This window comes from Pseudochaenichthys georgianus, unplaced genomic scaffold (genome assembly GCF_902827115.2).
Source record: "Pseudochaenichthys georgianus unplaced genomic scaffold, fPseGeo1.2 scaffold_646_arrow_ctg1, whole genome shotgun sequence".
NCBI lineage: Eukaryota > Metazoa > Chordata > Actinopteri > Perciformes > Channichthyidae > Pseudochaenichthys > Pseudochaenichthys georgianus.
The window spans coordinates 102,739-115,375 of NW_027263202.1; the positions used below are offsets into that span (position 1 = coordinate 102,739).

General features: G+C 43.7%; 1 protein-coding gene across 1 annotated transcript; it reads right to left on the reverse strand.

Annotated features, from left to right (window-relative positions):
• Positions 1–585: 585 nt before the first annotated feature.
• Positions 586–12,407, reverse strand: LOC117443639 (NLR family CARD domain-containing protein 3-like). The gene is given in 12 exon segments (XM_034079544.2): positions 586–1,248; positions 1,250–1,782; positions 1,909–1,955; positions 2,374–2,550; positions 2,751–2,924; positions 4,319–4,492; positions 5,900–6,073; positions 6,155–7,958; positions 8,099–8,327; positions 8,876–8,954; positions 9,140–9,244; positions 12,298–12,407. Coding segments are annotated over 12 exon segments (3,651 nt in total). The 5' UTR covers positions 12,339–12,407; the 3' UTR covers positions 586–1,134.
• Between the last annotated feature and the right edge of the window lie 230 nt (positions 12,408–12,637).

The following is a 12,637-nucleotide window of genomic DNA, read 5'->3' on the forward strand; positions in this document are numbered from 1 at the left end:
CCTTCTCTCTGTCTCTACCTGTGTCCTCTCATGTTCCGATTAACCCAGCTTCCCCAAATGTCTTTCTTTTTGGTGTCTATATACGCTGGGATCCGGAGTCATGGATGATCCTGCGGTCCTGTGTCCTGGATCGCGAGCCCTGGATCTTGAGTCGTGGCTGTGGTCCTGGATCATAGGTCCTGGATGGATATCCTCGTGGATTCATCTTCCTATTATACACACATGCATTTCCAAACATCTGGACTACCTATGTTGCAAATGTATTATCTTTTCAATTTACACACGGCATCTATTGCACGTCTGTCTGTCCTGGGAGAGGGATCCCTCCTCTGCTGCTCTCCCTGAGGTTTCTCCCATGTTCCCTTTAAACTGGGTTTTCTCTGGAAGTGTTTCCTTGTACGATGTGAGGGTCTAAGGACAGAGGGTCTGAGGACAGAGGGTCTGAGGACAGAGGGTGTCGTATTGTCATACTGATATTCTGTACACACTGTGAAGACCACTGAGACAAATGTAACATTTGTGATATTGGGCTATTTAAATAAACATTGATTGATTGATTGATTTTAAAAGCATTTATTACATTTACAAAATGAGTGGTCAGAATTTGCTCAGGAAATCTGCAACATCATACATGTATAAGGACTGTTTAAAATGAAATATATAAAATATCATCCACCATAATTAACCGTGCATAAACCCCCCAAATTAAACACAAAATCAGATTCATCCGTTTCTTCTTGTGATTGAGAATTTTCCAACCTTGTTTTTGTCTTAAATTCCCCCGAATTCAGGAATTGCACCACAGGAGTGCATCACTGTTTTTATTTAGTGTTGCCCTTGTTTTCTTGTGTAGCATGAAGGGACTACACCTTCATGTTGTGCAACCCTGTAATGAAGGATTACAATAAATGATCCTTTATTATTTGTGGATCCGTTTGGTGATGTATTGTAGTTGGTTGGCTTGGTTAAAGTCATCTCTTATTTGGATTGAATTCAGCTGGGATATTGTCCAGTCCAGTTTACTGTTTGACATTTTTTTATGTTTGTACTTTTGTTTCACTTCCTCCCAACATCCTAAACTCTTCCCTCAGCCTCCCCCTCCTCCTCTATTACAGTACACTCATCAGGTTGGTCCTAACTAACATCAGCTGTGATCCTGAACAGACTGAACTCTCTGGGCAGCATGGGAGGAAGTCTCTGGAACAGGAGGAGACTCTTCCTCCTACAGAGGACACAGAGACACTGAGGAACCAGAGCTTAACCCAAACCCAAAGCCAGCGTAGAGAGGTTCAGTGAATGTGGTTCTGGAGGTGTGGAGGTGGATCAGTCTGTCAGAGGAGACTCTGTAGAAGGAGAGAGAGCCAGCAGGATGATCCAGATACACTGCTACTCTACCAGAGGAGGAGGAGGAGGAGGAGGAGGAGGAGGAGGAGGAGGAGGTGATCTGTGTTATTGTCTTATTGTGCCAGACATAGTAAAGACCATCAAAGCAGCTCAGACTCCAGGACTGATCATTCCTTCCAAACACACAGTCCTCTCTCCCTCCTCTCCTGCTGATTCCTCTGTAAGTCACTGATATAGAAACCCCTCCTCTCCACTCGACCTCCCAGTAGCAGTGACCAGTCAGAGCTTCTCTGCACATCAGCTGAGGCCAGCCATCAAACCTCTCTGGATGATCAGGATATGGCTGCTCCTCTCTCACACGTGTCACCTTCCTGTTGTCCTCAGACAGTTTGAGGTTCCTGTGATCTGTGTTTGTGTCGAGTGAGAGTTCACAGGAATCTGAGGAGAGGAACAGCAGCAGTTATTCATCTATCAGCTCTTCATTTATTGACTCTTTGAGGATGAAGGTTACATTTGAAGATGGAGGCTGCTTTGTTTTCATGAATCAAATTAAACCCCACTCACACTTCCTCAGACCGGGTCTCAGCCATCGGACTCCAGCAGGCTCCATCCTGAAAGAGGGGGGGGGGGGGGTCAGAGCAGCATGGAGACATGGACATCACATCACTCTCACACTCAGAGCTTTGTTATTCACAGATGAACCTACATGTTCACATTGAGTACCTGTTATTAATCAGACTATATTATTTTAGGTTAGTGCGTTAGTCAAACATCTTATTAGCCGATAATTTAAGCTATTATTAATTAATTAATTAACTTCAATTATTATTCATCAGAAAATAAGATATGAAGAATGTATCAGTGTTAGTGTCAGTTAGTCGATGACGTCTACTCAGCATCTCCTAGCACAGTGGTTCTCAACTGGTCAGGCCTCGGGACCCACTTTTTTCCTTTGTCAATAAATCGCGACCCGACATTATTTAAAAGGCTATTTTGAAATATTATTTATTACATATATATTCTCCATACCTGAGAGTGTCCAGTCTCCAGAGAGGATCCTCCAGTCCAGCAGACAGCAGCTTCTCTCCTGAGTCTCCTGGATGATTGTAGCTCAGGTCCAGCTCTCTCAGATGGGAGGAGGGGTTGGAGCTCAGAGCTGAAGCCAGAGAAACAGAGCCTTCCTCTGAGACCAGACAGCCTGACAGACTGCACACACACACAGAAACAAAAATACGACACCATTTATTCTTCTGATAATTGAAGAGTTTTTTACTCACAAGAGTGAGTAAAAAAACATAAAGAAATGTTTATGGAAGCAGATGCAACTAACGGATATGAGTTTAGCCATTATTAATGTAAATCATAATTTCACTGGCTATCAGTTGAACGTGTTGATGAACTCTGACCTGAGAGTCTCCAGAGTGCAGTGTGGACTCTCCAGTCCAGCAGACAGCAGCTTCACTCCTGAATCCTGCAGGTCGTTGTTACTCAGGTCCAGCTCTCTCAGACTAGAGGACTGGGAGCTGAGGACTGAGGACAGAGCTTCACAGCTTCTCTCTGACAGCTTACAGACACTCAGTCTGAGGAGACACAAATACAAATTAACAGCTCAGCATTTACTCCTTTTTACAAATTTAAAAACTAAATATTAAAACTATGTTATCATAAATACGAGGACACCTCCATTATTTGAACTGACGGCAAATATTTTTGCATAAATGGTGGATTGAAAGCCAATGTTAAAAATGTGTCAAAAGTAGAAAGGGAGAAAGGTGTGTAGATTTGCACCTGAACAGTGGCGACTAGTCATTAGGGACAGCCCCACCTAGTGTCAGCAGAAAGTATTACAAATAATGATTACAAAAAAATGCAAAAAATAAATTAAAAAATATATTAAATATATTTTAAGATCATGTTTAATCATCTGATTCGTCTCATTGGTGTTTTAGTCTGTGTTCTTCTAATTAGTGTCTACAGCGTGTGCCTATTGAGCTGTTTAGAGCCATGTGGGACAAAACCCGATCCTGCCCCTCCCTCTCACCGTCTAAGTGAACAGTGACTATAAAAAATACACTGCGCATGCTCAGAATATTTTCCTATTTAATGTGTGTGGCAAGAAAATAATGCCCATAGGGGCACTGAGCTGCCATCCCCACCATACGTCATCTCACATCATTCAGAGCTGATTGGCTGTAAGTACGTGTGCCGCGAAAAGTGTGGTGTGTGAAGAGGAGACGAGAGAGCTGCAGTGAGGCGTCCTAAAACCCGGAGGTAAGCTGTGCATGGCTTCCCTCGACCTAAAAGCAACGAGATTTCTCCATAGGATTTTAGAAAATATCTCCAAATAAGGTCTGTGGGAAACGTAGCTGTTAGATAAATGCACGTTTTGTTCAGCCGGATAATATCCACATGTCTACCCTACTTTTATCATTTTCCAATCATAAATCTATCGATTAGATTTATGATAGACTTTTGAAACTACAAGAACATAAGGAGGACTTTTACAAAAAAGTAATAGAGATGTTTGTCCAGAAGGATAGCATGGACTTCATCTTCAAGTCAAGGTAAGACTGCAATTTTATTGAAAATGGGATCTTACTAAGAGAGAACAATTTAATATTTAAATGATAAAATTACATTGTTTGGGTATCCTTCTGTTGAACTGTCTGTTTAAAAGTAATTGAAGCATCAGACTAAAAAAGCTTTTGAAAATAATATTATATTTTGATTTAGGTCAAAATATAATATTTGTAAACCTGAAGAGTCAGTGCCTCAGCAGCCATGAACCTCACTGCAGAAGCTTATATATAGACATCTACGTTTTTTGTGCCCCACCACTTTTGTACATGTAAAAACGCCACTGCAGCTGAACACAACAGCAAAGAATAATTTAACTGGTTTCAAAATAGTTTATTTACTGTAGTAAGTTAAATACTTCCAAAAATGGAAGCTCAACATATTGATGAATCCTGACCTGAGAGTCTCCAGAGTGCAGTGTGGACTCTCCAGTCCAGCAGACAGCAGCTTCACTCCTGAATCCTGCAGGTCGTTGTTACTCAGGTCCAGCTCTCTCAGACTAGAGGACTGGGAGCTGAGGACTGAGGACAGAGCTGCACAGCTTCTCTCTGACAGATCACAGCCACTCAGTCTGAGGAGACACAAATACAAATTAACAGCTCAGCATTTACTCCTTTTTACAAATGTAAAAACTAAATATTAAAACTATGTTATCATAAATACGAGGACACCTCCATTATTTGAACTGACGGCAAATATTTTGCATAAATGGTGGATTGAAAGCCAATGTTAAAAATGTGTCAAAAGTAGAAAGGGAGAAAGGTGTGTAGATTTGCACCTGAACAGTGGCGACTAGTCATTAGGGACAGCCCCACCTAGTGTCAGCAGAAAGTATTACAAATAATGATTACAAAAAAATGGAAAAAAAAAAATTAAAAAATATATTAAATATATTTTAAGATCATGTTTAATCATCTGATTCGTCTCATTGGTGTTTTAGTCTGTGCTCTTCTAATTAGTGTCTACAGCGTGTGCCTATTGAGCTGTTTAGAGCCATGTGGGACAAAACCCGATCCTGCCCCTCCCTCTCACCGTCTAAGTGAACAGTGACTATAAAAAGTACACTGCGCATGCTCAGAATATTTTCCCATTTAATGTGTGTGGCAAGAAAATAATGCCCATAGGGGCACTGAGCTGCCATCCCCACCATACGTCATCTCACATCATTCAGAGCTGATTGGCTGTAAGTACGTGTGCCGCGAAAAGTGTGGTGTGTGAAGAGGAGACGAGAGAGCTGCAGTGAGGCGTCCTAAAACCCGGAGGTAAGCTGTGCATGGCTTCCCTCGACCTAAAAGCAACGAGATTTCTCCATAGGATTTTAGAAAATAGCTCCAAATAAGGTCTGTGGGAAACGTAGCTGTTAGATAAATGCACGTTTTGTTCAGCCGGATAATATCCACATGTCTACCCTACTTTTATCATTTTCCAATCATAAATCTATCGATTAGATTTATGATAGACTTTTGAAACTACAAGAACATAAGGAGGACTTTTACAAAAAAGTAATAAAGATTTTGTCCAGAGTTTGTCCAGAAGGATAGGCAAATGGACTTCATCTTCAAGTCAAGGTAAGACTGCAATTTTATTGAAAATGGGATCTTACTAAGAGAGAACAATTTAATATTTAAATGATAAAATTACATGTTTTGGGTATCCTTCTGTTGAACTGTCTGTTTAAAAGTAATTGAAGCATCAGACTAAAAAAGCTTTTGAAAATAATATTATATTTTGATTTAGGTCAAAATATAATATTTGTAAACCTGAAGAGCCAGAGCCTCAGCAGCCATGAACCTCACTGCAGAAGCTTATATATAGACATCTACGTTTTTTGTGCCCCACCACTTTTGAACATATAGAAACGCCACTGCACCTGAACACAACAGCAAAGAATAATTTAACTGGTTTCAAAATAGTTTATTTACTGTAGTAAGTTAAATACTTCCAAAAATGGAAGCTCAACATATTGATGAACTCTGACCTGAGAGTCTCCAGAGTGCAGTGAGGACTCTCCAGTCCAGCAGACAGCAGCTTCACTCCTGAATCCTGCAGGTCGTTGTTACTCAGGTCCAGATCTCTCAGACTAGAGGACTGGGAGCTGAGGACTGAGGACAGAGCTCCACAGCTTCTCTCTGACAGATCACAGCCACTCAGTCTGATAAAGGAGGACCAAGCAATATGTTAAAATGCTGAGCTGAACATGTAAATCATGATATATGAATGTTTCTGTACTTACAGAGCCTTCCTGGAGGCTTTGACCACTGGCAGCAGCCTCAGAAGAGCCTCCTCTGAAGCAGAGTATTTCTTCAGGTCAAACACGTCCAGATCTTCTTCAGATGACAGTAAGATGAAGACCAGAGCTGACCACCGAGCAGGAGAAAGATTATCTGTGGAGAGACGTCCTGATCTCAGGGACTGTTGGATCTGCTCCACTAGAGAACCATCATTCAGTTCATTCAGACAGTGGAACAGGTTGATGCTTCTCTCTGGAGACAGATCCTCTTCAATCTTCTTCTTTATGTACTGGACTGTTTTCTTGTTGGTCTCTGAGCTACTTCCTGTTTCTGTCAGCAGACCACGTAGGAGTTTCTGATTGGTCTGCAGTGAAAGACCCAGGAGGAAGCGGAGGAACAAGTCCAGGTGTCCGTTTGGACTCCGTAAGGCCTGGTCCACAGCACTCTGGTAGAGATGTGTTAGTTCAGGTTTGGGTCTGAAGACTTCAGGCAGCCTGGAGGTTGCTGGTTCTTCTGACAGCAGGTTGACTCCAGAGCTGATGAAGGTCAGATGGACATGAAGAGCAGCCAGAAACTCCTGAACGCTCAGATGGACGAAGCAGAACACCTTGTCCTGGTACAGTCCTCTCTCCTCTCTGAAGACCTGTGTGAACACTCCTGAGTACACTGAGGCTGCTCTGATATCGATGCCACACTCTGTCAGGTCGGACTCATAGAAGATCAGGTTGCCTTTCTGCAGCTGCTCAAAAGCCAGTTTCCCCAGAGCCTCCATCATCTTCCTGCTCTCTGGACTCCAGTGTGGATCGGTCTCAGCTCCTCCATCATACTTGATGTTCTTCACTTTGGACTGAACCACCAGGAAGTGGATGTACATCTCAGTCAGGGTCTTGGGCAGCTGTCCTCCCTCTCTGGTTTTCAACACCTCCTCCAGAACTGAAGCAGAGATCCAGCAGAAGACTGGGATGTGGCACATGATGTGGAGGCTTCGTGAGGTCTTGATGTGGGAGATGATGGTGCCGGCCTGCTCCTGATCTCTGAATCTCTTCCTGAAGTACTCCTCCTTCTGTGGGTCAGTGAACCCTCGGACCTCTGTCACCATGTGCACACACTCAGGAGGGATCTGATTGGCTGCTGCAGGTCGTGTGGTTATCCAGAGGCGAGCCGAGGGAAGCAGCTTCCCCCTGATGAGGTTTGTCAGCAGCACATCCACTGAGGTGGACTCTGTGACATCAGTCAGGACCTCAGTGTTGAGGAAGTCCAGAGGAAGTCGACTCTCATCCAGACCGTCAAAGATGAACACGACCGGGAACTGATCGAACCTGCAGATTCCTGCGTCTCTGGTTTCAGGGAAGAAGTGATGAACGAGTTCCACCAAGCTGTACTTGTTCTCTCTCACCACGTTCAGCTCTCTGAAGGTGAATGGAAATATGAACTGGATGTCCTGGTTGGCTTTGCCTTCAGCCCAGTCCAGAGTGAACTTCTGTGTTAAGACTGTTTTCCCAATGCCAGCCACGCCCTTTGTCAGCACTGCTCTGATTGGTGCATCTCTTCCAGGTGAGGCTTTAAAGAGGTCTTCTTGTCTGATGGTTGTTTCTGGTCTGTCTGGTTTCCTGGATGCTGTTTCAATCTGTCTGACCTCATGTTCAGCATTGACCTCTGCTGACCCCCCCTCTGTGATGTAGAGCTCTGTGTAGATCTGGTTCAGAAGGGTTGGGTTTCCTGCTTTAGCAATGCCCTCAAACACACACTGGAACCTCTCCTTCAGGTTAGACTTCAGTTTACGCTGACACGCTGCAGAACGACTTCCTGAATGAACACACAACAAAGCAGATCAATAAGTCGGATGAATCTTTAAAGAACGAGTATCTCAGTATACTTTGTTCCATCTCTTGAGACTTTAGTCAACATTCATCCAGCTTGTTAAATCTCTATAGAAACCCTCTCACTGCTCTGCAGACGCTCAGCCAGCTCCTCCTGCTTCATGCTCCTCAGGAAGTGCAGTGAGATGTTCAGAAATGCCTCTCTGCTGCTCCTCCTCTGCTCTTCATCCTCACCGTCCAACACCTCCTCATCCTCCCTCTGGCTCTCTAAGCATTCTGGGTAATCTGAACTCAGAGCCTTCTGGAACTTCTTCAGCTCGTTCTTCACAAAAGTGACGATGTGGTCCTCCAGCAGCTGGAACAGAATACATGAACAACACAATCAAACTAAGAACTTAATCAGATCCATGTTGGACAGACTGAGAATCTACGAAGGATGAAACAGAATCTGATTACGTTATTTGGAAAAAAGCACAATCAATGCACCTGAAGCAGAAATGTTTTCGACCCAAGGTTTCTCTTTGTTACATGGTGGGGAAGGGGAGCCATGGTTGGCAGCAATAGCTCAGTCCATTGGGACCTTGTTTGGGAATCAAAGTCGCAGTTCAAGCCACCAAATAAGGAGTGCAGAATGTTCACAGAGACAGCTTGCCTCTTGGGCACTGCCTAGACACCCTTGAGCAAAGCACCACCCCAACACTCCTAAACCAAATAGAAAAAAGAACAAAATATTGGACGTCTTGGCCACCGACAGCTCAGTGGTTGCCGGTGGTTCAAGTATGCTGGTTCAACTCCAGAGGCCGCTAAAGATTCAAGCTCATCCCCTCTGTCTTGATCTACACAGTGCACCATAGAAATGATCAAACAGAACAGACGTAGAGCAGCTGTAGTTCATGTACAGACCATAAATGTGGAGTCCAGCTGAGTCTGATGCTGCTGGGCAGACTGACCTCTGGGAACCTCTGAGCTCTGCTGGTCCTCTCTGTGAGGAATCATGAAGACACAACTCACATTATGTTGCAACAGACTTTTCATACAGAGACACACAGAGCAGATAGTAATATATGTCAGGATACATCATCATCAAACCCAGATGCTAACAACACTGATTAAAGACCAATTCTGAAACAAGCTCTCCAGTTTCTATGAACAGTTTAAAATACTTACAACGGGTCATAAGAACATTTGAAGTCAATCATACGAGCATTAGACCCGTCGCTCTTCAGGGACACACAGCTGGGTCCAGGAGACGCTTCTCTCTGCTGCTTGGAGCTAATAGAAAGACAACAATGTACAGAAGCAACAAGATTATATCTCTGCTTTCAGTGTTTTCGACAGGTAAAGACCCTTGATCTCACAACTAGTCCCGAGATCTCTGCAACTGAACCCTAGCCACTGCAGCTCCCTCCCAGATATCTGCAGTCGTGCCTGAAACTCCAACTAATACCTAAATCCCTGCAGCAACTACGAAGACCTCTCTGCAAACATTGGCTCCTTTAAAAAAAACATTACTATAAAAACACCTCGTCATTGAGTTAATATTAACAGAGCAGAAATAATCATCCTCTCTATCAGAGCACTTTGACCAACGAGGCCTCAATAAATATGAAATAGGAGCCTTCGTAAGATGAGAGAGGTATCAACGTTATGAGTCAATGTTCAGGAGAAAAAGTAGGAAAACAAGTCTACCTGCTATGGTATAGAAGGCTTCTTTTATCGAGCCTGTCCGACACGTTTGTTAGACTATATAACCAGCACAGCCCCTAGTCACACACAGTCACACACAGTCACACACACACACACACACACACACACACACACACACACACACACACACACACACACACACACACACACACACACACACACACACACACACACACACACACACACACACACACACACACACACACACACACACACACACACACACACACACACACACACACACACACACACACACACACACACACACACACACACACACACACACACACACACACACACACACACACACACACACACACACACAACTGTGTAATATATACCTGGCTGCTAAATCCTAAGAACTGTTACAGGATGTGTATTTTTTGTAATTATATAACTTTTTATTTTTTATTAGATCATAACTTAGTACTTTTTTTCTAATGCATGTCACATATTTAACATATGTAACATTAAGCTGTCTTTTTTCCTGCTGTATACGCACATGTCCCCTCCATGGGACTATTAAAGGCATTCTGATTCTGATTGAACAACCTCCGGTGTCCTCTATGTGGCGCTAAAGGAGAAGTGCTTAACCTCTTGAGCCCCAATGCCTCCGCCGGTGTGCAAGTTTAACTGGTTTTTGGATTAACTTGTGCACAGGGGTTAAATTGGGCTGGGGCTGTCCGGAGCTCAGCCCCGGCACATCGGACGATGCTCTGACGTCATCACCCTCGCTCATTTGGGAAGGTGTCTGAATCCTGGGTAAACTTTGTTTAAATAGTCTGATACCTAGCACTGTATCAACCCCTGGGAATCTTCAAGGTTATATAAATGTTTTTTTATTTATTTAATTATCACACGATTTAAAAAACAAACAGTATACACAATATGCATAATAAACATAATAAAAACATGATTAGCGGGGGCCATATTAGCCGTCTAACTTGTACGGTGCACCGGGAAAAAAAGGTTGAGTCCACGGCCCCTACCCCCACATCAGGAGTATCAACCGGCCCTGAAGAAGAGGTATCGCTGCTCTGTGAAAATGGAGAAATTGTATCCAAAAATAGTGTCTCTTAAGACAGGTAGAGTCCCCTGACAACTCCCCTCACATTCCTCCAGAGTCAGAAAAAGTCTGAGTTAACTTTTTGGAGAACCATGAAAACGGGCCAAAAGTGGTAAAATGTATCCGAAAATAGTGCATCATAATGCAGGTAGAGTCCAATCAAACTCCCCTTACATTCCTCCAGAGACCAGTTCAAAAACTTAAAGTTTGGTAAGAACCATACTGGGGGGTCTCCAGGCAACAATTGTATCCGAGCCAAAGCACTCATGTAGCGGGCACATTCCTCCATGATGTGAAACAGCCGGTTTTTTTCTGAGTCCTCTCAAAAACTGGGTTTCCGATTTCGTTCGGATGGTAGCTTGAAAAACATGAATGCATTTTTTTGACGGAGGAGGGGAGGTCTCCATTCCCCTCTCCGTTGTAAAATGCAACGGGGGAGTGGAAAAGTGTCCGGGGCTTCCGCCCGAAGCGCCGAAGACTTGAGCTTTTTGGAGCCCCTCCTCCGTTGGCACTGTCGTTTTTTCGAGAATTTTTTTAAACTTCATTTTTGATTATTTTAAGATATAATTGACCGTTTTCTTTACTTTTTTCGACTTTCCACGGGTGGGGGCGCATAGCAGGCCGCCTATGAGCTCCCAAATTCGGCCTGGAACCTCCGGGAATTGTGGACTAAGCTCCATAAACTGACAAAGTCACAGAGAAATGTCACTTTAATAGCCCAAAATAGTAAAAGGTACAATTGTGCTCCTAATTACCCGGAATTTGATTTATATAGCCCCATGATAGTGAATAAAAATCATTTTCATTGAAAAAAGTGTTAAAACCCCTGATTAATATGTTTGTAATGCTGGCAGCAGGTTCACTGCTGTTAGCAGGGTCTCACACTCAAGGCACCTAGGCAGAGCTCCAGGGTGATGCACAAGGCTTTCATACCCAGCAATAAGTGTTTGATAGCTGGGGAAAAGTGCTGTGAATACAGGGAGAGAGCAGCCAGAGATAAGCAGGCTGTGAGAGCCACAGAGCACACCCAGAGATCTCCTTGCAGCGCATGGCTCTTGCACCCAGACTGCACCCAGAGAACAGGCTGCTTCACAGCACTTTACAAGCCAGGAAAAGTGATTGAATCTTGGGTATACATGTTTTAAATAGTCTGATACCTCCAGGGCGCATCACCACATTTTACAAGCCAGGAAAAGTGATTGAATCCGGGGTATACATGTTTTAAATCATCACAAATCTTGGGATGAAGATGGACCCTGAACTCAAGCTGGACAGCCAGATCAAGGCAGTTGTTAAAAACAGCTTCTTCCACCTCAGGCAGCTAGCCAAAATAAAGCCTTTTTTAAATAGTGACCTCTTTGAAACGGTAATCCATGCCTTCGTCACCTCCCGCTTGGATTATTGTAATGCACTATATATGGGGATAAGTGCACCCTCCCTTGATCGCCTGCAGATGGTGCAAAATGCAGCATCACGGCTACTAACTAGCACACGCAAATACGAGCACATTTCCCCCATTTTATCTATTCTATTAACCGTTTTCAATACTTACACCGGGTCATAAGAACAGCTTCCTTCTTTGAAGTCAATCATACGAGCATTAGACCCGTCGCTCTTCAGGGACACACAGCTGGGTCCAGGAGACGCTTCTCTCTGCTGCTTGGAGCTAATAGAAAGACAACAATGTACAGAAGCAACAAGATTATATCTCTGCTTTCAGTGTTTTCGACAGGTAAAGACCCTTGATCTCACAACTAGTCCCGAGATCTCTGCAACTGAACCCTAGCCACTGCAGCTCCCTCCCAGATATCTGCAGTCGTGCCTGAAACTCCAACTAATACCTAAATCCCTGCAGCAACTACGAAGACCTCTCTGCAAACATTGGCTCCTTT